Source organism: Lepus europaeus, chromosome 4, assembly GCF_033115175.1.
Source record: "Lepus europaeus isolate LE1 chromosome 4, mLepTim1.pri, whole genome shotgun sequence".
NCBI classification, from domain to species: domain Eukaryota; kingdom Metazoa; phylum Chordata; class Mammalia; order Lagomorpha; family Leporidae; genus Lepus; species Lepus europaeus.
Window position 1 is genome coordinate 164,593,544 of NC_084830.1, and position 23,866 is coordinate 164,617,409.

A 23,866-nucleotide genomic window follows, 5' to 3' on the forward strand; every position below is an offset into this window, starting at 1 on the left:
TCAGCCAGCCGAGCCACTCTGGCGGCTTCAGGTCAGGGGCCTGCCCCCTCCACAGGCTGAGGCGGAGCCAGTGCGGCAACACTGGGCAAGTCGGGAGCAGCGGGTTGCGCACGTGCCTTTCCCTGCTCCTGCGAGGGTCCCAGCGCCTGTGGGTCTGGGAGGACGCACCGGGGTTGCAGAGGGCACAAGGTGGCGGCAGGCCGCGCAGGTTAAGAGGGGCACATAGCAGGGAACCAAAACCTGACCGTGTGTGCCAGCATCATGCACACCAGACCGAACCCTCACCACAGCCTCACAGCCAGTACGCCCCGCCCCCACTTCCCGCTCCTCCTCCTCCTGACCACCATGAAAACAGAGGGGTTACTGCAGGCCAGCACATTCGAAGACTCGGTTGCACTTGAACTGATCGGCAGCTCGCTGAAGGCCTCGCTGCGGCCCCCTGGTCCCCTGCAGCCTCTGCCCCTCTGCCAATGACAGCTGCGTGGTCCTGCTAGTAACACGCATGTGGGGCTCAAGTTCCCTCCGGCTCCAGAGTTCAGTACAGCGAGAGGCCAACCCTGGCTGGGAACGGAGGAAGGCCACCGCTCATCCTGTCCCTGCTGTCTGCCATGGACGGAAACGAGGGGACCGGGAACACGGGAGGTCTCGCCGGGGTGGCTGGTGGGCGCCCTCGCCAGCGCTGTGGCCCCTAACCCTCCCAGCCACCTGCACACAGGCACCCACTCGGGTGTCAGCCCTGCTGATCTCTGGGTGGCCCCCGCACAGCACGGGCTTCACAAGGAGCACTTTCCCTAGTGGGCGTCGGCTCGGGAGAGGCGCCAGCACTCAGTGGCGGGCCCAGTGCACCCCTGGCCCGGTGGACCCACGAGGCAGACACTGGGGCACGGTCCCGACGTGGTAACGTTTGGATGGGATGTGGGGAAGCGGTTTTATTTTAGGTGAAGTCCACCAGCCGTTAGGCCACTGCCAACCACGTTAAAGCAGGATTCTTCTGTGTTTGGTTTCCCCCGCACAGCTTCCTCCACAAGCAGGGCTCCAGACCGACCACGCAGCAAAAACCCACTGATTGCAGTGCTGTAACGTGACGGGTCAGACCACGGCGAACCGTCACGTCTGTACGGAAGGAGCATCCACGTGCCCTGTGCACCCACAGTGAGAGGGAACTGGTTTAGCTCCAGCCACACTCACCAGGTCCTTAGCGTTCAGGGAGACCTCGTCCCACCACGGGGAGATGAAGTAGTACTCGCAGTTCAGCACCCTCCTGAACATGAACTGGTCGCCTCTTTCGTCATAGAATGGTTCAAACCCACAAAGCCTAGAGAGACAAAGCGTGGGCAACATGACGTCACAAACAGCCTAGCTGTTCACGTGCACACACACAGGGACCGTGAAACAGGCGGGTGGGGGAGAGAGAGGACAGACTGGGGTCGAGGTGCCATCAGCCTTCCCAGGAGCCATCAGCTGCAGCTCTGCAGTGCATCGCTGCTGTGCCCTGCTCTGGCTCCGAGCCAGGTACCTGGAGGTCACGGTGTCAGGTCCCAGGAGCCACTGGGCACGCACCAGAGCTGAGCCGGTACCACCACGAGACGCACAGGCCCTCAGGAGAAATCGTGCCCAGGAGCCTTGGCGGGCAGGCTACCGAAGTGCATGTTAAGGAAGAAGTCCCCAGGAACTCATCCCAAACCAGGGCAGGTGCGTGCGATGCTGCCTGAACACCTCGTTAATGACCTTAGCGTATGGAGATGGAGTAAGTGTAAGACACGGTTCGTGTGGTTCAGAAACGGACCGGAGGAACGGAGTCCAGATCGCCAGGCTGGACCGGAGGAACGGAGTCCAGATCGCCAGGCTGGACCAGAGGAACGGAGTCCAGATCGCCAGGCTGGCCTTCAGGGTCAGGAAAGCGCTTCACGGTGACCACGTGGTCTCCCTGCGGAGTCCACGCCACACTCCAGCGTGCATGTGACGTAATTCTCCTCTCCTGTCTCTCCAAGTTCTTTATGTTCTCATGCCACAAACTCCTCCCCCCAGGACATTCCACCGGGAAATTGTCATGTTTTAGGGCCAAACCCAAATCCCTGCTTGGGCCGCTCAGTTTTTCACAGATTGTCCCTAAGTGTGATGTCACCTGCTGTCCCCGGTGTGAACCCCACCTCAGACACAAACAAGGGATGCTGGGAATGGCCCAGAATTCATTTCACTGCATGGAGCGCCTAGTGTGGCCAACAGAGTTACCTACTAGTGCTCTCCCATATGAGAAAAGTGTGGTTCTCTGCCTCTCCGAATTCTCCAAGCTTTAGAACATTCTACAGTCACAGGGAATTGAGCACTGAGAATACCCGACATCTAACCACAGCACGTGCTAGTCTGCGGGTTGCTGACTAACCTCCTGTCTCAGGTTTCACTGGCAGATACAACACATGCCATACGCTGCCCAGTTCATCTGGGGCCTACCCTGGTCACCTGCCCCACACCACTGGAACTGCACTTGCCAAGATCAAAAACCCAAAACAACTCTGAAATAGACTGGGGCCTCCTGTTACAGTGTGTCGTATGTCAGAGCCCTCCCTGAACCGCACCCTGTGTCAGCGTGTGTCGTATGTTGGGGCCCTCACTGAACCACGTGTCCCCTGTGTCAGTGTGTGTTGTATGTCGTGGCCCTCACTGAACCATGTGTCCCCTGTGTCAGCGTGTGTCATATGTTGGGGCCCACACTGAACCACATGTCCCCTGTGTCAGCATGGGTCATATGTCGGGGCCCTCACTGAACCATGTGTCCCCTGTGTCAGTGTGTGTCGTATGTCGCGGCCCTCACTGAACCACGTGTCCTCTGTGTCAGCGTGTGTCGTATGTCACGGCCCTCACTGAACCACGTGTCTCCTGTGTCAGCGTGTGTCGTATGTCACGGCCCTCACTGAACCACGTGTCCCCTGTGTCAGCGTGTGTCATACGTCAGAGCCCTCACTGAACCACGTGTCCTCTGTGTCAGTGTGTGTTGTATGTCGTGGCCCTCACTGAACCATGTGTCCCCTGTGTCAGTGTGTGTCATATGTCGCGGCCCTCACTGAACCATGTGTCCCCTGTGTCAGCGTGTGTCATATGTTGGGGCCCACACTGAACCACATGTCCCCTGTGTCAGCATGGGTCATATGTCGGGGCCCTCACTGAACCATGTGTCCCCTGTGTCAGTGTGTGTCATATGTCGTGGCCCTCACTGAACCATGTGTCCCCTGTGTCAGCGTGTGTCGTATGTCGCGGCCCTCACTGAACCACGTGTCCCCTGTGTCAGCGTGTGTCGTATGTCACGGCCCTCACTGAACCACATGTCCCCTGTGTCAGCGTGTGTTGTATGTCGGGGCCCTCACTGAACCACGTGTCCCCTGTGTCAGTGTGTGTCGTATGTCGCGACCCTCACTGAACCACATGTCCCCTGTGTCAGCATGTGTTGTATGTTGCGGTCCTCACTGAACCATGTGTCCCCTGTGTCAGTGTGTGTCATATGTTGTGGCCCTCACTGAACCATGTGTCCCCTGTGTCAGTGTGTGTCATATGTCACGGCCCTCACTGAACCACGTGTCCTCTGTGTCAGCATGTGTTGTATGTCATGGCCCCCGCTGAACCACGTGTCCCCTGTGTCAGTGTGTGTCGTATGTCGCGACCCTCACTGAACCACGTGTCCCCTATGTCAGCATGTGTTGTATGTCACGGCCCTCACTGAACCACGTGTCCCCTGTGTCAGTGTGTGTCGTATGTCGCGGCCCTCACTGAACCACGTGTCCTCTGTGTCAGTGTGTGTCGTATGTCGGGGCCCTCACTGAACCATGTGTCCCCTGTGTCAGCGTGTGTCATATGTTGCGGCCCTCACTGAACCACGTGTCCCCTGTGTCAGTGTGTGTCATATGTCGCGGCCCTCACTGAGCCACATGTCCCGTGTCAGCGTGTGTTGTATGTCGCGGCCCTCACTGAACCACGTGTCCGCTGTGTCAGCGTGTGTCGTATGTCACGGCCCTCACTGAACCACATGACCCCTGTGTCAGTGTGTGTTGTATGTCACGGCCCTCACTGAACCGGGTCCCCTCTGTGTCAGTGTGTGTCATATGTTGCGGCCCTCACTGAACCACGTGTCCCCTGTGTCAGTGTGTGTCGTATGTCGCAGCCCTCACTGAACCACGTGTCCCCTGTGTCAGCGTGTGTCGTATGTCACGGCCCTCACTGAACCACGTGTCCCCTGTGTCAGCGTGTGTCGTATGTCACGGCCCTCACTGAACCACGTGTCCCCTGTGTCAGCGTGTGTCGTATGTCACGGCCCTCACTGAACCATGTGTCCCCTGTGTCAGCGTGTGCTGTATGTCGCGGCCCTCACTGAACCACGTCCCCTCTGTGTCAGCGTGTGTTGTATGTCGCGGCCCTCACTGAACCATGTGTCCCCTGTGTCAGCGTGTGTCATATGTCACGGCCCTCACTGAACTGCGTCCCCTCTGTGTCAGTGTGTGTCGTATGCCGCGGCCCTCACTGAACCATGTGTCCCCTGTGTCAGTGTGTGTTGTATGTCGCGGCCCTCACTGAACCACGTGTCCCCTGTGTTAGTGTGTGTCGTATGTCACGGCCCTCACTGAACCACGTGTCCCCTGTGTCAGTGTGTGTTGTATGTCGCGGCCCTCACTGAACCACGTGTCCCCTGTGTCAGCGTGTGTCGTATGTCGCGGCCCTCACTGAACCACGTGTCCTCTGTGTCAGTGTGTGTCGTATGTTGCAGCCCTCACTGAACCATGTGTCCCCTGTGTCAGTGTGTGTCATATGTTGCGGCCCTCACTGAACCACGTGTCCCCTGTGTCAGTGTGTGTCGTATGTCGCGGCCCTCACTGAACCATGTGTCCCCTGTTTCAGCGTGTGCTGTATGTCACGGCCCTCACTGAACCACGTGTCCTCTGTGTCAGCGTGTGTCGTATGTCACGGCCCTCACTGAACCACGTGTCCCCTGTGTCAGCGTGTGTTGCATGTTGCGGCCCTCACTGAACCATGTGTCCCCTGTGTCAGTGTGTGTCGTATGTCACGGTCCTCACTGAACTGCGTCCCCTCTGTGTCAGTGTGTGTCGTATGTCACGGCCCTCACTGAACCACGTGTCCTCTGTGTCAGTGTGTGTCATATGTCACAGCCCTCACTGAACCATGTGTCCCCTGTGTCAGCATGTGTCTTATGTCGGGGCCCTCGCTGAACCGCATCCCCTGTGTCAGCGTGTGTCGTATGCCAAAACCCCAACTGTATCTTGACCCCTCCCTGTTACAGCATATCATGTGTCAAGCCTTCATGTGTTACAGCGTGTCGTAAGTCAGACCCTCACGTGTTACAGCGTGTCGTAAGTCAGACCCTCACTGAACCATGAGCCTTTCCATGCTGAAGTGTGTCTGATGTCAAAACCCTAGCTGAGCTGTGTCCCCGTGTGAGTGTCGTATGTCAGAGCCCTCGCTGAACCATGTCCCTTCCATGTTGGAGCATGCTCTATGAAGCCCCAGTCCCATGTGGGTGTTTGCTGGCAGGCCTTTGGGAAGGACTAAGGTTTAGATGAGGCCGGGGGCAGGGCCTTCCTCCTGGGATCAACAACCTCTATCAAGGGACCCCAGGGCTCTCCCTGTCTCTCTCTGCCATGTGGGGACATCGTCCGAAGGCAGTGCAGGCCAGAAAGAGGGCCTTGCAAGAACCTAGCTACACCGGCACCCTGGTGTGGGACGTGCAGCCTCCAGAGCCGGGAGGAGGCCGGCATCTGGGGCATGAGCTGCCAGGCCACGTGTGTGACAGCAGCCTGGGCAGGTTCAGCCTCTGCGGAACCCTCCAGGCTCTCAGCACATTACCAAGTGCAGGTTCCACTGGCAGCCAAACCTGCTTCTCCGGATTAAACGCTGCTTGCCTGCTTTGCGGTCATCCCACAACCACCAGGCTCCCACTGCTCCACGCGGTGGGCGGACCCCTCGGCAGCACCTGCCCGTCTAGCCTCTCTCGGGCAAACTTCTGGAAACTCCTGGTTATCAGACCCCAGCTCAGAAACGAAGCTGGGAATACCAGAGTGAGATGTGAAACCCACTTCCCTCTCCCAGGTAAGCTCACACAGGGCAGTACCCCCAGTACCTCGTGGAGAGAGGAAACAAAATCACAGATAAAATGCATTTAAACTCTCCCTGACCTAAGAAGTGGGACTGATTTGGGATTGCTTCAGACATCAGATAGCCATTTGTTTCATTATTTTAGATGAGAAGCAAATAGGCCAAGAGAGGGACTTGGGGTTCACACTCACTGCCCTGGCTGAATGGCAGATTGTTCCCCACATCGACCACACACCACACAGCGGACACAGACATGGGAAGGCCTTGGACAGAAGGTCTGGCCCCCAAGAAAACGCTGAATCGAAAGCAATGCTTGTTCCCAGCAAATTCTAGCACCGACTGCGTTCAGCACGAAACAGGTCACCAAACACCTAAAGCAGCCCTGGCGCCCCCACTCACAGGATGTAGGTGATGATGCCCACTGACCACATGTCCACCTCGGGTCCGTAGGCGCAGCCTCGGAGGATTTCGGGAGCTGCAGGAAAAGCAGACGTCGTGTGAACTCCAAGCTGGGCTTCGCTATTTGGTGGAGGCAATAAGTTCACCGACCCAGCCACAGGACAGCTTTGCAATCAGCCCTTTCCTCCCAGACTGCCGTGGGGGCCGTGGGGGGTCAGGCTCCTGACGTGGCTGCTCTACTCTGGAGCACCAGGCCCTGCCACGCCAGCCAGCAAGGGCGGCCTCTCCCCACAGCGGGCTCTGACCCGGAAAGGGAGAGGGGAACACGGAGGCCAGCAGGGACGGAGGGGCAGAGGCGGCTATGGGAGACACAGTCTGCAGGGAGCAGGGGCGTCTGGGAGGGCGTGAGCCTGGTCAGGTCCCTAGGGCGGGGACCACGGGCCCGGCAGCAGAGGTCCCCGGAGGGCAGCGGTCCCCACTCACTCGGGCCACAGACTGAGAAAGGAGACTCGGGTGGGCACAGGGAGGCTGCCCTGGTCAGCCCCGCCCACCCCCAAGCCAGGCAGGGCCCCATCAGCAGCGGCCCTGGGCTGTCCTGTCTGTGTTACTCCAGCATCGGGGAAACGGGGTGGCACTGGGTGTGGGCCAGGAAGGGTGGGAGGGGCGGGAGTCCCAGGGCCCATGGGGAAGCAGGTAGGCCCCCCGCCCAGTGATGCCTCCTTCCGTCTTGAGCAAAGCTGCCGACAGTAGGCTGGGGTCTCCGAGGAAGGGGCTGCTTGCTGAAGGCCCGGGGCTTCCTGAGGGGGTCTTGAGACAAGGAGACGGCACTCCCCTCCAGGCTGTCTCCAGGCTGTCTGCGTGAGCAGGTGACCTGGGGGAGGGGCGCTGTGGCTCCTCCTACCAGCCTCCACACACACACACACACACACACACACACACACACACACACACCCTCTTCCAGTCAGCACCTCTTCCCCACTCAGCACAGCAGGGGAAGGGCCTGCGGGCAGAGGCCCCGAGTTCTGTCAGTGCAGCCGCCACTCGGCAGGACGCCCCTGCCACCGGAGCCCTGCCACCGCACGGAGCCCTGTCACCGGAGCCCTGCCACCGCACGGAGCCCTGCCACCGGAGCCCTGCCACCGCACGGAGCCCTGCCACCGCACGGAGCCCTGTCACATGGAGCCCTGCCACCCCACGGAGCCCTGTCACATGGAGCCCTGCCACCCCAAGGAGCCCTGTCACCCCACGGAGCCCTGTCACATGGAGCCCTGCCACTGCACGGAGCCCTGCCACCCCACGGAGCCCTGTCACCAGAACCCTGCCAGCTCACGGAGCCCTGTCACCGGAGCCCTGCCACCCCACGGAGCCCTGTCACACAGAGCCCTGCCACCCCACGGAGCCCTGTCACATGGAGCCCTGCCACCCCACGGAGCCCTGTCACATGGAACCCTGCCACCCCACGGAGCCCTGTCACACGGAGCCCTGCCAGCTCACGGAGCCCTGCCACCGGAGCCCTGCCACCCCACGGAGCCCTGTCACACAGAGCCCTGCCACCCCACGGAGCCCTGTCACACAGAGCCCTGCCACCCCAAGGAGCCCTGTCACACGGAGCCCTGCCACCCCACGGAGCCCTGTCACACGGAGCCCTGCCACCCCAAGGAGCCCTGTCACACGGAGCCCTGCCACCCCAAGGAGCCCTGTCACACGGAGCCCTGCCACCCCACGGAGCCCTGTCACACGGAGCCCTGCCACCCCAAGGAGCCCTGTCACATGGAGCCCTGCCACCCCACGGAGCCCTGTCACCAGAACCCTGCCACCCCACGGAGCCCTGTCACATGGAGCCCTGCCACTGCATGGAGCCCTGCCACCCCACGGAGCCCTGTCACCAGAACCCTTCCACCCCACGGAGCCCTGTCACATGGAGCCCTGCCACTGCACGGAGCCCTGCCACCGCACGGAGCCCTGTCACACAGAGCCCTGCCACCCCATGGAGCCCTGTCACCAGAACCCTGCCACCGCACGGAGCCCTGTCACATGGAGCCCTGCCACCGCATGGAGCCCTGCCACCAGAACCCTGCCACCCCAAGGAGCCCTGTCACACGGAGCCCTGCCACCCCACGGAGCCCTGCCACCGCACGGAGCCCTGTCACATGGAGCCCTGCCACCGCACGGAGCCCTGTCACATGGAGCCCTGCCACTGCACGGAGCCCTGTCACCAGAACCCTGCCACCGCACGGAGCCCTGTTACACGGAGCCCTGCCACCCCATGGAGCCCTGTCACCAGAACCCTGCCACCCCACGGAGCCCTGCCACCGCACGGAGCCCTGTCACATGGAGCCCTGCCACCGCACGGAGCCCTGTCACACGGAGCCCTGCCACTGCACGGAGCCCTGTCACCAGAACCCTGCCACCCCACGGAGCCCTGTCACATGGAGCCCTATCACTGCATGGAGCCCTGCCACCCCATGGAGCCCTGCCACCGCACGGAGCCCTGCCACCCCACGGAGCCCTGCCACACGGAGCCCTGCCACCGCACGGAGCCCTGCCACCCCACGGAGCCCTGTCACACGGAGCCCTGCCACCCCACGGAGCCCTGTCACACGGAGCCCTGCCACCCCACGGAGCCCTGTCACACGGAGCCCTGCCACCCCACGGAGCCCTGTCACACGGAGCCCTGCCACCCCACGGAGCCCTGCCACCCGAACCCTGCCACCCCACGGAGCCCTGTCACATGGAGCCCTGCCACCCCACGGAGCCCTGTCACCAGAACCCTTCCACCCCACGGAGCCCTGTCACATGGAGCCCTGCCACCCCACGGAGCCCTGTCACACGGAGCCCTGCCACCCCACGGAGCCCTGTCACCAGAACCCTGCCACCCCACGGAGCCCTGTCACACAGAGCCCTGCCACCCCATGGAGCCCTGCCACCCCACGGAGCCCTGCCACCCCACGGAGCCCTGTCACCAGAACCCTGCCACCCCACGGAGCCCTGTCACATGGAACCCTGCCACTGCCCGGAGCCCTGCCACTGCCCGGAGCCCTGCCACCCCACGGAGCCCTGTCACCAGAACCCTGCCACCCCACGGAGCCCTGTCACCAGAACCCTGCCACCGGAACCCTGTCACCACATGGAGCCCTGTCACATGGAGCCCTGCCACCCCAAGGAGCCCTGCCACCGGAACCCTGTCACCGCATGGAGCCCTGTCACCGCACAGAGCCCTGCCACCGGAACCCTGCCACCCCACGGAGCCCTGCACTGCACGGAGCCCTGCCACCACACGGAACCATGTCTGCAGCCGAACAGTCTTTCTCATCTACAAGTGCATTACTCCCGGAAAATTTCCCCTTTAAGATTTAATTAACAAAATTGAGAAAAAGACACGCCCCATGCCAGCATTGTCCGTCTGTGAGTCGGCTTGCATCTCCCAGGGCCACCTGCACCTCACAGATGGCGCCTGGGGCCCCATGGCCCAACCGTAGGACTCTGCCAACCTCAGGGCAGAGGGCGCGTGGGTTAGGCTGCCACCGTGTGTGTGTATGTGTGTGTGTGAGAGAGAGAGAGAGAGACAGACAGACAGACATGGGGTGGGGTGCTGGTCCCTGGGAGCCACTCCCGTCTGGGAGTGAATGCCGTGTGCATGTCTAGCACGCACACACAGTGTGCACACGTGTTTAGTGGACATGTGTGTTGGGCATGCGTGCTCAGCAGGTGTCAGCCCCCACACGGATCTTCGCCATCGGTGACTGCCATCAGCCCCGCGCTGCTCTCCAACCACAAACAGGGAAACAGGCCGGGCAGCATCCCAGACATCCTCTGACACCTAGGTGGGCTGCACTAGCCGTTTCCAAGGTCACTCTGCATTCTAAGCTGCTGCCCACTCTGGTGCGAGCACGGGATTGGTTGCTGAGGTTCAAGCGAGGCGGGTGTGGGTGGGGGGACAGGCCTGCTGCACGCTGTGTCCCCAGCGGACTCATCCCGTTGCCCCATTCTGTGTAGTCAGGGTCACAGCCTGGCATGGCTGGGCAGGCTCTCTGGCCGTCTCCCCAGGCTCTCGGCCCAAGAGCTCCAGGCACTGGGGAGCACCGTGCCGATGGCCCCACCAGCCTGAGCGGTGGCTCCCACAGCCACACCAGAGGCGACTGCTGTCCTGGAAGGCTCAGGGCTGAAGCCACAGCCACAGGCGCAGGTGGTGTGAAAGCCATCCATGGTGGGCGACCTGGCACGGGAGCAACAGGGAGCCTTCTATTCTCCCTGTACTGTGGTTCTTAAAACAATTTTTTTTTTAAAAAAGGAAGTTGTAAGATTTTAAAATCGGTATATAAAACTGGGTGAAGCAAAGTTTGAATACTTAAGACACAATTAGGTACCATTCTCGGGAACCCTTGAAGATCGTGAACTACCGGGTGACGGAGCCCTGCTCTGTCCAGGTCCCTGGAGGCGGCTTGGGAGTTCCCTGCACCCTTCCCGAGAGCCCCGAGCTCCTCTGGGGCGGCTCGGGCTGTGCACGCCAGCGCTTCCAGTCCGAGGCTCTGCTGGGCTGCCTACTTCCATTTAGTTCCAGAACAGACATCGGCCAGTCCACGTTCCAGCGCTGTAAACAGGCGGCCGCCCCGACAGCTCTCACGGCCTCACCCACACACAACATCAGGGCAGGAGGTCCTCTTTAACAACGTATCCTGAACAGCGCAGGATCATCTCCTGTGAGTGCCAAAGCTACTTGCTGGTTTTCCTGCCTTCAAGCTGTCTGCCGAGACCAGCTTATCCCTCACACGGCTGCACGCCAACAGCAAAGGCTACAGAGCTCGCAGACAACGCCACGCCCGTCTCCCACACAGCCATCTTGGTAGCTGGCCTCAGAATCCCCGGGAAGCCACGCTCAAGTAACTGCTTTCAGCAAACGGAAAAATTACACACACACACACACAAATCAAACCGCAGCTGCTATGAACTCAACACACCACCCGTGTCACAGTGCTTCTTTAAAACCTGAGACACAGAAACCCACTTGTTCACTCTCCTAGTGTTGTCAACAGTCAGGCTGGGCTGAGCCAAGCCAGGAGCCAGGAATGCCCCCGGGCCTCCGAGTGATGGCCGGAACCAGCTGCCATCGTCGGCAGGGATCACAGGAGCTGGAGGCAGGAGGCAGGGTGGGAATGGCAGCGTGGCACGTGGGTGTCTTAACCGCTGGGTTAAACCCCGGCCCCACAGTGCTGGGCTTACTGATGCAGAGCCACGCACAGAGGCAGCACCCCCGGAGACTCACGGGGGTCACCCCTGGAGTGGACCCCAGCGAGAGCACCAGGCAGGGCCCAGGCCGCAGGCCCAGGCCCACACGGGCCAGCTCTGCCCTCCTTTCCGGAGGCTCCAGCAGGAGAGCAAAGGGACGGAGGTGGCCACCGCGGACACCCCCGCTGGGCTCCACAGCCGTCCTGCTCCCGGGGCTGAGCCACGCGCACTGCACCCTTCTGAAAACAAACCCAAAGGCCTACAGAGACTGAAATCAACAGGGTCATTCACTCCCACACGAAGTCGGTCACCAACCACGCACTGAGCACCTGCTGTACGGCTCAGTGCTGGGGTGCCCAGGGAGCAGAGGGCAGCTGAAGGGGACAAGTCCCCAGCGCCCCAGAGCTTACGGTCTGTGAGGGAGGTCAGTGCTTACCAACCCCTCCCACCAGCAGGGAAGATGCACAAAGCAGGGGCTGGGGTGCTCCGAGGGTGGTGTCTCGAACAGGGGGCCGGCGCGCTCAGGGCAGTCTTGGAAATGTGAGCAGAGGCGTGACAGGCCGGGCCATGCGAGAGGGAGTGGTTGAGCAAGGCTGCAAAGGTCCTGGGACAGAGGGGAGGAGTAGGGGGCACGTGAGGACCTAAGGAAAGCAGGTGTGGCTGGGGCAGGGCTCAGGTACACACAGCCAGGCCCTGGTACACACAGCAAGGCCCTAGGTGCACACGGCAAGGCCCCGGGTACACAGAGCCAGGCCCTGGGTACACAGCCAGACCCTGGGTGCACACAGCCAGGCCCCGGGTACACAGAGCCAGGCCCTGGGTACACAGAGCCAGGCCCCGGTACACACAGCCAGACCCTGGGTGCACACAGCCAGGCCCCGGTACACACAGCAAGGCCCTAGGTGCACACGGCAAGGCCCCGGGTACACACAGCCAGGCCCTGGGTACACACAGCCAGACCCCGGGTACACACAGCCAGACCCCGGGTACACACAGCCAGGCCCCGGGTACACACAGCCAGGCCCTGGGTACACAGCCAGGCCCCGGGTACACACAGCCAGACCCTAGGTGCACACAGCCAGGCCCCGGGTACACACAGCCAGGCCCTGGGTACACAGAGCCAGGCCCTGGGTACACAGAGCCAGGCCCCGGGTGCACACAGCCAGGCCCCGGGAGCACACGGCAAGGCCCCGGGAGCACACGGCAAGGCCCAGGTGCACATAGCCAAGCCCAGCTACACAAAGCCAGGCCCAGGTGCACATGGCAAAGCCCAAGTACACAGAGCCAGGCCCAGGTGCACACAGCCAGGCCTCAGCTGCACACAGCCAGGCCCCAGCTACATACAGCCAGGCCCTGGGTGCACACAGCCAGGCCCAGCTACATACAGCCAGGCCCCGGGATATACACAGCGAGGCCCTGGTACACAGAGCCAGGCCCAGGTGCACACACCAAGGCCCCGGGTGCACACAGCCAGGCCCAGCTACATACAGCCAGGCCCTGGGATATACACAGCGAGGCCCTGGTACACAGAGCCAGGCCCAGGTGCACACAGCCAGGCCTCAGCTGCACACAGCCAGGTCTGGGCAAGGCAGCGGAAGCTGACGGCCGAGTCCTAGGCTAGGGGTTCCGTTTTCTTCTAGGGACCCCCCTTGCTTTCCTCTGAGCCACGTAGGGGAGGGAAGCGCGCTAACTGCAAGCACTCTGCCACGCATATGCTTTCTGTGGAACTGAGGGAACGTCTTGTGGGCGCGCAGGGGCTCAGTCTCACACGGTAAGCACCTGCCACCCACTTGCTGTCAATCACCTCTCCCACCTACCTGGCTTCCCCCGCGGCTGCACCCTCACAGGTGCAGTCACAGTGGGGGACGCAGGGACCTGCGAGTCCCCCGGCTCGGCTGCTTCTGTCTCCTAGTGTCCCAGGGTTACCTGGACGTGGGCGGAGGGAGGGCCATGTCGGGGGAGACCACATTTCCGCGCAGCGGTTACGCATCTGAGAGGGAGACGTTGCTGGTTGCCAGGATGCTCACCTTCGCTGCCAGCGTGGACCACACAGAGCGCTTTGTGATGGCCTCAGAGGACCAGCGGGCACCACCGAGGCCACGGGACTCCTCCTCTTCCTGACCCGCCGACGCCTGGCTTCCCCGAGAGGGGCCGATGGCCTTTGTGCCAACTTCCCGCGCCAGGGGAGCCGCCGCTTCCACGGCACACTCCGCTGTGCGTCAGAGTGCTGCTTCTACACGGAGCCAGGAATCCATGGAGCGACCTCCACTCACAATTCCCGGTCCTGCCCTCAGCGCTCACTGTGCTGTCTGAACTTCGTGTAGGACCACCGTGGGGCCTCCTCTTCATGCCGGCCTTCTCACAGTGGCAGTCCCCGGGGATGCCCGGGAGTCTCACGGCCTTCCCACCCCTACGCGGGGAATGTCCACACCGAAAGCAACAGCCACCCCCGCCTCCGAACTTCACACGTGCAGACCCTGCCGCCCGCGCCCCGTTTCCACTCTGAGCTCTGACAGGCTCTCAGAGTTAGCCGGCCCCACACCTGCTGCTCCAAGCTCTCCTGGCTCAGCCGGCATCCACTCAGCTCCATTGGGCAGACTTATCTCCTCCTGCAGCTGCCCCAGCGCTCCAACCAACTCACCTCCTCACTGGACCGCGGCGCCCAGGCACGGCCCTGCCTCCGCGGCACCGTGCACCTCTCTCACTGGGGACGCCACTGCCTACACACCGTTCCCTCCTCGTCCAAGCATTTGCCCACATTCTGCGCCATCACGCTGAAGTCGCAGCCCTGGCTCCTTCCCCAACGTTAAATCTGTCCACAGACAGGACTGCCTGTCTCTGGGTACAGCACGCTTATTACCGCGCTGCCTGTCCTGTCCCAGGAAAACGCACCAACCTTGCCAAGAGCTGGTGTTCATCTCGGTTTCCTGCATGGATCCTGGCGCCTGCAACACAGCCTGGCACACAGCTCAGGAACCGCTCACTAAGCGAGGAAGGGCCGAGCGCCTACTGCATGCACCTTGCTTAGGGCAGTTCCAGACCCATACAAAGGCCCCAAGAGACTCATTGGAATCCGATTTCAACTCTCCGGGAGGGCTTAAGGTCAGCCTGACTCCAACCCAGAGTCCCTGGCAACTCCCCACCAGACAAGGAGGAGATGAGCCGCTGGTGGCCGATGCTCGCCACCTTGTCCCCAGCCCCACTTCTGTCCTGGGCACTGCCCATCGGGCCCGGGTGCCATGAGATGCCTGTCACAGCGAGGTGGCAGCCTGGGGCACGTCTTTGGGGCCTCCCCTTCCCTACTTGCTCCTCCCCACTGTCCGCAGGCAGCACGGGGACCTGGGGCCCACCTGCACCAGGCACGTGGGGACAGCAGTCCCTCAGCCTCCAACCATGCGTCTGATTCAACTCGCTCTTAACAAGTTCACTGCAGGGAGGCGGCCGCCACCGTGGGGACAGGATGGATTGAGATCAGCCCTCTCTGGGTCAGCGGGCAGGGTGAGCCACACCTGCATTATTTCACACTCTCCTAGACATGCACACAGACACCACGTCCCTGGAAGCAAGGGGAAAGCCTCTCCAATAATTACTCTACAGGGTCTGTGTGTTCACTCGCGGACGCCTGTCTCCTCAGATGTGCCAAAGCAGCGGGTGAAGCCTCCAAGTGAGGAAGCCGCAGTCCTGGCAGAGCCCCGGGAGTGACCGCAGCCCGGCACGGCTCGTGGCCTGGACAAGTGTCCCGTCAGCGGCACTCAGAAACGGTCACACGGTGACAATCCCAGGGCGCGCGTGGCAGGGCCACCGACACGCTCCAGCGAGCGCTTCCCCAGAGTTCCTCACTTTGCAGCTTTTCGCTCCTGGATCCTTGGAGATGGTTCTGTGATGGGCGCGTGTGTGTGTGCGCATGTGTGAGTGTGTGTATCTGTGTCTCTGTGTGCCCGTATGAGTGCGCCTTTGTGTGTGTGTGTGAGCGCACATACCTGGGTCTCTCTGTGCGTGTGTGAGTGTGTACATCTGTGTACATGCATGAGTGCGAATGTATGAGTTATGTGTGTATAGGAGTACTTGTGTGGGTGAGTATATCTGTCTGTGAGTCTACTTGTGACTGTGAGTGGATGTGTATATATATGTGGCTATGTTTATGTGTGTATGCACGTGTGAGTATATCTGTGTATGTGAGTGTGCCTGTGTGAGTGTGTGAGTTTATGTGTGTATGTTATGAGTATGTGTGTGAGCACATCTCTGTGTGCCTATGTGTGTCTGTGTGCCTGTGTGTGTCTATGTGTGTGTGTTTGTGAGAGTCTATGTGTGTGTCTGTGTGGGTGTACGTGTGTGTGTCCCTGTGTGTGTGTCTGTGTGGGTATATGTGTGTGCCTGTGTCTGTGCATCTGTGTGAGTCTATGTGTGTGTGTGTGTGTGCGTCTATGTGTCTGTGTGGGTATATGTGTGTGTCTGTGTCTCTGTGCCTGTGTGTGTGTGTCTGTGTATCTGTGTGTGAGTCTATGTGTGTGTGTGTGAGTCTGTGTCTGTGGGTCTGTGTGGGTATATGTGTGTGTCTGTGTCTCTGTGCCTGTGTGTGTGTCTGTATATCTGTGTATGAGTCTATGTGTGTGTGTGTCTGTGGGGGTATATGTGTGTGTCTGATTCTCTGTGCCTGTGTGTGTCTGTATATCTGTGTGTGAGTCTATGTGTGTGTGTGTGTGTGTATGTGTCTGTGGGTCTGTGTGGGTATATGTGTGTGTCTGTGCCTGTGTGTCTGTATATCTGTGAGTCTGTGTGTGTGTCTGTGAGTCTGTGTGTGTGTCTCTGTGTATCTGCATGTGAGTCTATGTGTGTGTGTGTGAGAGTGTGTGTGTGTCTGTGTGGGTATATGTGTGTGTCTGTGCCTGTGTGTCTGTATATCTGTATGTGAGTCTGTGTGTGAGTCTGTGTGTGTGTGTCTGTGTATCTGTGTGTGAGTCAATGTGTGTGTGTGTGTGTACATCTGTGTGCCTCTCTGTATGTGTCTGTGCATGCCGTGTGTAGGAGTGTGGTGTATGGTCTGCCTGTGATGGGGAGAGAATGCGTTATTCTGCCTAACTTTAACAAAGTACTGTTCAATTATCCTTCTTTACCTGTTAAAATAGTCAACAGTTTTCAACATTTTCGTCACTGACTACAAGAATACTGGAAACAGTGCTGGGCAGAGCAGCGTCCCGTGAGCTCCGTGAACCCATCACCAAGCATGGCGGAAGGCGCCCACGGGCACTCACACTGCCGGAGGACCAGAGTGAAGTCAACTTGGCGAACCCGGGCACTTCGCGGATCCCTTCAGACCAGCTCACCGAGCAGCCACAGTCACTGACACAACCCTGCCTTCTGGCCCGTCGTTTCCAATTCTGGAGGGGAGTTTTTCTGGTTAACTTCATGTTTACTTAGAAAAACTGCTCACAAAAGTATGCTCTGAAAAGCCAACAGTCATAAAAACGATTCTATCTTCTCTAACTCTCTTCACTTTACCTTTTGCAAACCCAGGAACGACCACTCAGTGAGTCTGGGGCTCCAGGGCTGGGCATTTACCAGCCCTGGGAAGGCTTAAGATCAGCCTGCCTGCAACCCGCAGAGTCCTCGGCTGCTCCCCGCCAGACAAAGCAAGATGAGCCACTGGTGGTCTAGCCGGCGAGGCTGTGAGGTCCCACATCAGGCTGCCGGGTTAGAGCCCGGCTCTGCCCCTACTCCAGCTCCTGCTAGTGGCCCCTGGGGGGCAGCAGTGAGGGCTCACGTGTGGGCAAGACACACAGGTGGAGGCTGTGACGGAGTCTCCAGACCTCTGCTCAGCCCGGCCTTGTCACAGCCTTTGTGGGCATTCGGGGGCATGAACCAGCAGAGAGGAGTGGGCGTGTGCACGTGTGTGTGTCTGCCTCTCTGATTAAAAAAAAATCCAACAATCTAGGAAACCGCCACAAAAACCATAACATTCAGAAACCATCCACGTGGGAGAAATCTTAGAATAAAAAATAGTGGATTTCAAAGCAAATTAACTGTGGCAGAGATGATGCAATTTCAAGCATTGCAAACCCAACTCCCCAGACATCGGGACACACCACCGCGAGAACGGGGGATATGGACCTTGACCAAGGCACGGCACATTTCAGCAGTAATAATAAGAGGCCGCCAACACTCACCACTGCATTATTCTCCTAATGCCCGGGACCTGTGGCACGGTGCAGGTACCAAGTACTACGCCATGAGTCTCACGTGCCCCTCTAGCCTCACCACGGCGTGATGGCAGGGTAGGTCCCACTGTGCAGTGACGGCACGAGGGCTGAGTCGTGGTCCTTGACGTTCGCCAGGACCTGAAGCAGAACCCACGGGGCTCGGACACATCAACAGCACAACCCCCAGCGTGAGCGTGAGCGTGATCGATGGGCAAGCAGGGCTGAGCACGGCCAGCCCGGGGCCAGGCCACAGATGCTGGGTGCCCTGGCGCAGACGGGCGATCCGCAAGTGCTTTCCTCGCTGCACGTCAGGTGTCAGGTGAGCAGCCGCCCTCCTGAGGGGCCACGGCTGTTTGCCTTCTGGGGCCTCCCTCACATGCGCACGTGCCAGCGGGGAGCACTCCAGGGCGAGCACTGGCCCACGCCCAGCGCCATTCCATTACCTGTAACACGGCAGAAGCCATCAGCTCCCAGGAGCTGTCAGTTTCTGAGGCCAAGCGTGTACATACGGAAAACAAGGGACCTGAAAAAGTCCGAGGAGGCCACACTAAAATATCACTTTATCTCGGTGCAGAACAACACTGACTCCATCGTCCTGCAACACGCACTTTCCAGAGTTCCCTAAGACTCCCTATCTGTGCAGTCCTCTCCGATGGGGACCCCAGGGAGCGCCTGCACACCACCACGCACAGACCTCCGCGTTCTGACAGCTCCTCCCCAGCCGCTAAGAGTCACTCCTCACTTCCTCTTGAAACTGAAACATGACGTTTCTTTGCCACTACTACAGCCTGCAAAGAGGAATAGGCCACTTCCACGCACTCTATTCCATCTGAGCTGTGCCGAGGACTGCCTGCGAAAACAAGGACTTGGCAAAAGTCAAAAGCAGATAAATTCTGGGCCGGCGCCGTGGCACAGGTTAGTCCTCGGCCTGCAGTGTGGCATCCCATAAAGGCACCGGTTCTAGTCCCAGCTGCTCCACTTCTGATCCAGCTCTCTGCTGTGGTTTGGGGAAGCAGTAGAAGATGGCCCAAGTGTTTGGGCCCCTGCACCTGAGCGGGAGACCCGGAAGAAGCTCCTGGCTCCTGATCGGCACAGCTCCAGCCATTGTGGCCATTTGGAGAGTGAACTAATGAATGGAAGACCTCTCTCTCTCTCTGTCTCTCCTTCTCAGTCTGCAGCTCTACCTCTAAAATAAATAAAATCTTACAAAAAAAAAAAAAAAGAAGATAAATTCTCAGGCTGGCGTTGTGGCGCAGCCAGTTCAGACGAGGCCTGTGACTGCAGCAGCCCCCACCAGAGGACCCGTTTGAGTCCCAGGTACCCTACTCCCACCCACAGGGAATGCTAACACATCCGGGAAGTTAGCAGACGATGGCCCAGGTACATGGGCCCCTGCCATCACATGGGAGCCCTGGGTGGAGTTCCTGGCTCTGGCCTCGCCCAGCCCCAGCTGATGCCAACATTCAGAGAACAAACCAGTAGATGGCAAATCTTTCAAATAAGTAATTTTTTAAAAGAAGTTCTTCACAATCATTAAGCTCTTAAAATAGAATGCGACTAAACAAAAATGTGATCCATCCATGTGGATGGCTTCTTCAGCTCAGTTTATGCACAGGTAACTGATTTTCGACAGGACCACTCTTTCTCCACATTGGTTATTTTCTACTCAAATAACTTGCATAAGGGATCCTCGAGAAGTTCATGGGCATGTGTGTGATGAAAAAGCAGTGCGTGGATTTCAAAGTTCTCCTGGACCAAAGGAAACCTGTCTTTGAATTCCTTTCCCCATGGCTGCGCAAATGCCCTAGTGCTGTTGCCGCGGACGGGCACAGCAGCTCCTGCTCAGCAGGCCAGGGCCAGGCAGGCACCTTCTGTCTGTTCCCTCCCTCTCTCTTTCCCTCCTCCCCCTGAGATCCATTTCATTTCCCAGCAGGATGCCGAGTGCCGACTCAATGTCTGTGGACCACTTAGAACCCCGGCACTGAGCCCCTTACCTGGGCCCCGGGTTTTCATTCTGCAGCCTGCAGCTTGCTTTAGGTTGGGCACACTGCTTAACAATTTTCAGTATATTATAAAGTTTTTGACATCTTAAAAAAAACCTTTCTGGCTGCGAAGACTAGGGCTGGATAATGGTTAAGGATCCAGAGGGCCCCACCTAGGGCCCGCCTTTGACCCTCACACTCAGCCAGAGCCAGGCTCCTCCACGGGGTGCTTACACCCGGGAGGCAACTGCTGTGCGGCAGTCACACAGGGGCACCCAGGAACCACCCCACCAGAGTGACGGCCCTGGCTGACCCCACCCTCCCCCACCAGCTCATCTTCCTCCTCCTGACCAGCTGTGGCCCTGTGTGCTGAGCCCCAGCCCTGCCCGCAGCACCCGTGGGTGTCATGGATGACTGTTCCTGAGGTCCCCCTCGTGCCCACCTGACTCACCACCCAGCAAAGGAACATCTGCACGCCGCGCTCTCGCCAGCTTTGGACATGTTGGGTCCCGCTGCCAGCCCTTCCTGTAGTAGGCAGTTTCCTCTCCACCTGCTGATCCTCAGCACCCACAGGCATCGGGGCAGAGAGGGCTGCAATGCAGGGCCACTCTCTGAGGGGACGCTGGCCTTCCACATGAGCAGCCGATTTCCCACAAGGCTGACAAACACGATTCATTGCTACGCTGGAAATTTTTAAATCCAGAGCCCTGGTGTGGCTCCTGGAGGCGGACCCGGGCCCAGGTGTTGCCTGGTTCCGGAGTCACTGTGCACACACGCACCCTCCCATGCTGCCCTCTGCCTGCTCACGCAGCGGCCATGTTCCTGGTGTTCCTTGTGGTCAGATGCGTGTTTGCACATAGCACCTGCCCTGCCCCAGCTTAGGTAACCACACGGGCACACAGCACCTGCCCCGCCCCGGCTTAGGTAGCCACACGGGCACACAGCACCTGCCCTGCCCCGGCTTAGGTAACCACACGGGCACACAGCACCTGCCCTGCCCCGGCTTAGGTAACCACACGGGCACACAGCACCTGCCCTGCCCCGGCTTAGGTAACCACACGGGCACACAGCACCTGCCCTGCCCCGGCTTAGGTAACCACACGGGCACACAGCACCTGCCCTGCCCCGGCTTAGGTAACCACACGGGCACACAGCACCTGCCCTGCCCCGGCTTAGGTAACCACACGGGCACACAGCACCTGCCCTGCCCCGGCTTAGGTAACCACACGGGCACACAGCACCTGCCCTGCCCCGGCTTAGGTAACCACACGGGCACACAGCACCTGCCCTGCCCCGGCTTAGGTAACCACACGGGCACACAGCACCTGCCCTGCCCCTGCCTCTGTGCCGTGACCACCCACCTCCCACACCCCCTGCCGAGCTAGGTGACCCCTAGTACAGAGGCCACTGCCACCACGTTCAGCTCCCTCCTTCCTCACCACACAGGGAGACAAACAGAAGGAAGCCTCCTGTTAGGGCCTGACGCTGAATCGTATTACGGGTTTTATTAGCGACTGGCTTAAGGGTAGGTCATGTAGAGCATCGGCCGGGAAGTGTGTGTGGAGCGCGGACATCAGAGCGGGGCACGAGCACTCACGATCGCACTCCAACCCGGCTGCTTTCCCTTCCCCTCAAAGCCACCTGCTACGAGGTATCGCGATCTCATCACAGCGCCTACCAGATTAGCGCGACCCTGAAACACTGCCTGATTGAAGAGCCTGCCTAGAGTCCAGTCCGACTCCTCCAGGCTGATGTAGATGCCCATCCGCCTTTCTAGCCTCCTCTGTAACGTGTTCCAGCCGTGCCAGGTGACACGGTGACCGACAGCCGCAACCTGCCAGTCCTCCGTGGCCTGGCTCTCCCGCGTCCCGGCCTCCTCTTCACTGGCCGAGCTCCTCCTCGTCCTGCCGTGGCCACACAGATGCCCGGCTCCGTCAGAGCTGTCCAGCTTGCCCCCGCTCCAGATGCCCGGGCTCAGAGGAACAGAGACCTCACGGCACCAAACCTGGCGCTCCCGAGCGCAGGCCGCCCTTCCTCCCTGGAGGGCATGGCCATGGGTGCCGCCAGACACAACTGCCATGGGCGGCGTGACCGTGCCAGGGTGCTGCTGCCTGCCAGCCAGAGGTCCCCAGCGGCTCGTCCTGACCCAGCCATCCGGGGAGCTGAGCCAGCACACTCCTGGGAATTCCTAGTGTCTGGCGTTAGACAATGAGGACCGAGCCACAGCTTTGCCTTCTTGTGGGCAACCTGTGACTTGTTTCAAATCCTGTTCTCAATTCTCCTCCACTCCTGTCAACTGCTCAGTGATCAGTGATGACCACTGCCCCGCCCTGCTGGGCACGCGCTGCTGAATCTAGGGCTCCCTCCGCCCCACCCCATCGTCTTGGAGACCTGGAAGCAGAAAGGGCACGGGGAGGAGCAGCAGTCAGGACACGCGCACTGAAGGGGAGACACACGTGGCACACGTGGCGCTGTCAGGTGGGAAAGCCGTGGACAGGCTGTCGGCAAAAGCTCCAAGAAAACTCAACAACGCAACACAGGCGGGCACCTGCAGCAAGCCTGGAACTATGCAACATTTCCGCATGTTCACTGTCCACGCGCGGGTGTGTGTCTCTTTCTGTGTCTGGTACAGGCCTGAGCTTTCCTACCCACCCCCCACTCTGAGTGCCTGTGGCCCCCCAACGCCCCCACCCCGGTTCATGGCTTGAAACCCCAAGTGCCCAGAGGACGGTGTCAGGAGGCCCAGGGGCCCTCTCACTCCACCCGGTGAGGACACGGCCACAAGCTGCCGCCTGTGCGCTTGGAGGCGTCCTCGCCACACGCGCTGGTGCCTTCCTCCTGGTCGCCCTACGCTTCAGAACTGGGAGCAACGCAGCTCTGCTATTTCTACACTGTCTTGTTACAGCAGCCAGGCTGGATGAGGCCAGCTGGGGACAGAGCCCTCGCATGCTCCTGCCTGGCCGTGACCACAGACAGACAAAGCCACGTGAATGCAAGCAACACATGGCTTCCGCCAGTCCAGTCTGTGCAGCTGTGGGTGGGCAGCCGCCCCTTTCCAGACTCCTTCCTGCGTGTGGATGCAGAGGGAGGACGATTTCAAGCAGCCCGCAGAGCCTGGGTCCCCCATCCTGGGGCCATGGCGCCCACAGAGCTGCCCCAGGGACGCCCCAGGGAGAGACACAAATGCCTGTCTCCTGGAGCCACAGCTCTCCCGGGTTCCCCCAAGCCGACTTTCATCTGACCTTGGCCCCCAGGAGCCAAAGGGCTGGACGAGAACTCACGACACCAGGTAAGGCTTCAGCCGAGGGCCAGGGACGCCGCCCCTGTGTGGAAAAGCGAGCTGCGTGGAGGCGACCTGTGACGTTCTCCAGGGAAACGAGCTCGCGGGAGGAAAGGGCGACGTGTGTGGCGCAAACGGGAGACGCGCGGGGGAGGCAGGGGCTCACGGCCGCAGGGCCACAGGCCACAGGCGTTTCATTTCTAATTCTTCAGGGACGGAGGACTGCCCTGAGGTTTAACTAAGAAGAGGGGACACCTGGAGAAGCCAGCGTGCTTGGTGAACACTGGCGGGAAGGAAGCTGGCCGGTCTGCACAGCGTTTAATGAGGAAACCACATCTGACAGACCCTGCACACCGGGCACTGCTCCCTCGACACTGGCGGTCACAGCGGCGTCCCAGGGAGTGGCGGAACCCTCTGGCTTCCGTGCAGCCAGGGTGAGTGGCCGTGACACCTGGGGTCACTCCAGGGCGTTCATGGCACACTGCCTTCAGGGAAGCCCTTACCGCTCTTCTCACCTCTGACCTCCGCGGACACCCCGTGAGCTACCTGTGCAGTTACTCGGGGCTGACGCCAAGGCACAGGTGACGGTCACGTAGGACGAGCGGCTCCCGCAAATGCGCTTCCTTGCAAACCTCACATCTTTCCACATGCTGTGGCCACCTCGGGGTCGCCAGGTGCAATTATTT

At 60.2% G+C, this 23,866-nt stretch overlaps 1 protein-coding gene across 1 annotated transcript in view; it reads right to left on the reverse strand.

Moving 5' to 3' along the window:
- CAMK4 (calcium/calmodulin dependent protein kinase IV) overlaps positions 1–23,866 on the reverse strand; it is a 190,768-nt gene that overhangs the window by 3,248 nt on the left and 163,654 nt on the right. Inside the window, exons 8-9 of the mRNA XM_062189967.1 lie at positions 6,496–6,571; positions 1,189–1,315 (exon numbers count right to left, since the gene is read on the reverse strand). Of these exons, the coding sequence (XP_062045951.1) occupies positions 1,189–1,315; positions 6,496–6,571 (203 nt within the window). The remainder of the gene's footprint in view (positions 1–1,188; positions 1,316–6,495; positions 6,572–23,866) is intronic.